Source organism: Coenobita brevimanus, chromosome 10, assembly GCF_032717465.1.
Source record: "Coenobita brevimanus isolate Jiangsu-jjx chromosome 10, ASM3271746v2, whole genome shotgun sequence".
Taxonomy (NCBI): Eukaryota; Metazoa; Arthropoda; class Malacostraca; order Decapoda; family Coenobitidae; genus Coenobita; species Coenobita brevimanus.
This window is the reverse complement of record NC_136963.1, coordinates 4593094-4595593: the sequence shown is the minus strand read 5'-3', so window position 1 is coordinate 4595593 and position 2500 is coordinate 4593094. Positions and strand designations below refer to the sequence as shown.

At 35.1% G+C, this 2500-nt stretch overlaps 1 protein-coding gene across 1 annotated transcript in view; it reads right to left on the bottom strand.

Moving 5' to 3' along the window:
• Positions 1–2500, bottom strand: part of LOC145410607 (P-selectin-like) — a 64195-nt gene that overhangs the window by 30962 nt on the left and 30733 nt on the right. The window contains exon 5 of the mRNA XM_080280722.1: positions 2466–2500. This exon is cut by the window's right edge and continues 58 nt beyond it. Within this exon, the coding sequence (XP_080136848.1) occupies positions 2466–2500 (35 nt within the window). The remainder of the gene's footprint in view (positions 1–2465) is intronic.

Sequence of the window (2500 nt, the reverse complement as noted above, 5' to 3'; positions counted from 1 at the left end):
GCAGGTAGGTAGGTAAGTCAATACAATATCAAATATATATCAAATACTTCAGAAGTCATTATCTATCTGTCTATCTATCAATCTATCTATCAGTGAAAAAGTGAATCTCAACAAAGATGGAAACAAAATAAATCACTTAGGAAAGGGTGTTAGGGAGCTTTGTTTATTACACCTTACTGTCCTCTTCTGTGTTACATAAATCCTTCCAATATCACCATACTCTGCATAAAGCTCCCTAACACCTTTTCCTAAGTGATTTATTTTGCTTATTACACCTTACTGTCCTCTTCTGTGTTACATAAATCCTTCCAATATCACCATACTCTGCATAAAGCTCCCTAACACCTTTTCCTAAGTGATTTATTTTGTTTATTACACCTTACTGTCATCTTCTGTGTTACATAAATCCTTCCAATATCACCATACTCTGCATAAAGCTTCCTAACACCTTTTCCTAAGTGATTTATTTTGTTTATTACACCTTACTGTCCTCTTCTGTGTTACATAAATCCTTCCAATATCACCATACTCTGCATAAAGCTCCCTAACACCTTTTCCTAAGTGATTTATTTTGTTTATTACACCTTACTGTCCTCTTCTGTGTTACATAAATCCTTCCAATATCACCATACTCTGCATAAAGCTCCCTAACACCTTTTCCTAAGTGATTTATTTTGTTTATTACACCTTACTGTCCTCTTCTGTGTTACATAAATCCTTCCAATATCACCATACTCTGCATAAAGCTCCCTAACACCTTTTCCTAAGTGATTTATTTTGTTTATTACACCTTACTGTCCTCTTCTGTGTTACATAAATCCTTCCAATATCACCATACTCTGCATGAAGCTCCCTAACACCTTTCCCTAAGTGATTTATTTTGTTTATTACACCTTACTGTCCTCTTCTGTGTTACATAAATCCTTCCAATATCACCATACTCTGCATGAAGCTCCCTAACACCTTTCCCTAAGTGATTTATTTTGTTTATTACACCTTACTGTCCTCTTCTGTGTTACATAAATCCTTCCAATATCACCATACTCTGCATGAAGCTCCCTAACACCTTTTCCTAAGTGATTTATTTTGTTTATTACACCTTACTGTCCTCTTCTGTGTTACATAAATCCTTCCAATATCACCATACTCTGCATAAAGCTCCCTAACACCTTTTCCTAAGTGATTTATTTTGTTTATTATACCTTACTGTCCTCTTCTGTGTTACATAAATCCTTCCAATATCACCATACTCTGCATAAAGCTCCCTAACACCTTTTCCTAAGTGATTTATTTTGTTTATTACACCTTACTGTCCTCTTCTGTGTTACATAAATCCTTCCAATATCACCATATTCTGCATAAAGCTCCCTAACACCTTTTCCTAAGTGATTTATTTTGTTTATTACACCTTACTGTCCTCTTCTGTGTTACATAAATCCTTCCAATATCACCATACTCTGCATAAAGCTCCCTAACACCTTTTCCTAAGTGATTTATTTTGTTTATTACACCTTACTGTCCTCTTCTGTGTTACATAAATCCTTCCAATATCACCATACTCTGCATAAAGCTCCCTAACACCTTTTCCTAAGTGATTTATTTTGTTTTATTACACCTTACTGTCCTCTTCTGTGTTACATAAATCCTTCCAATATCACCATACTCTGCATGAAGCTCCCTAACACCTTTTCCTAAGTGATTTATTTTGTTTATTACACCTTACTGTCCTCTTCTGTGTTACATAAATCCTTCCAATATCACCATACTCTGCATGAAGCTCCCTAACACCTTTTCCTAAGTGATTTATTTTGTTTATTACACCTTAATGTCCTCTTCTGTGTTACATAAATCCTTCCAATATCACCATACTCTGCATAAAGCTCCCTAACACCTTTTCCTAAGTGATTTATTTTGTTTATTACACCTTACTGTCCTCTTCTGTGTTACATAAATCCTTCCAATATCACCATACTCTGCATAAAGCTCCCTAACACCTTTTCCTAAGTGATTTATTTTGTTTATTACACCTTACTGTCCTCTTCTGTGTTACATAAATCCTTCCAATATCACCATACTCTGCATAAAGCTCCCTAACACCTTTTCCTAAGTGATTTATTTTGTTTATTACACCTTACTGTCCTCTTCTGTGTTACATAAATCCTTCCAATATCACCATACTCTGCATAAAGCTCCCTAACACCTTTTCATGAGCGATTTATTTTATTACACCTTACTGCAATAAACCAATGTCTATATCTACATCAATCTATCTCTATCTGTCACCCATCTGTCTATCTATCCCTTGTCTATCTATCTAGCCAAAACTCAACTTTTCCTGAGCGATTTATTTTGTTACACCTTACTGATACATTAATCTATCTATCTATATCTATCACCCATCTATCTATCTATCACCCATCTGTCTATCTATCACCTATCTATCTATCTATCTATCATATACTCACCAATCGTGCCGGGGAACCACGCACATAGTCTGTTC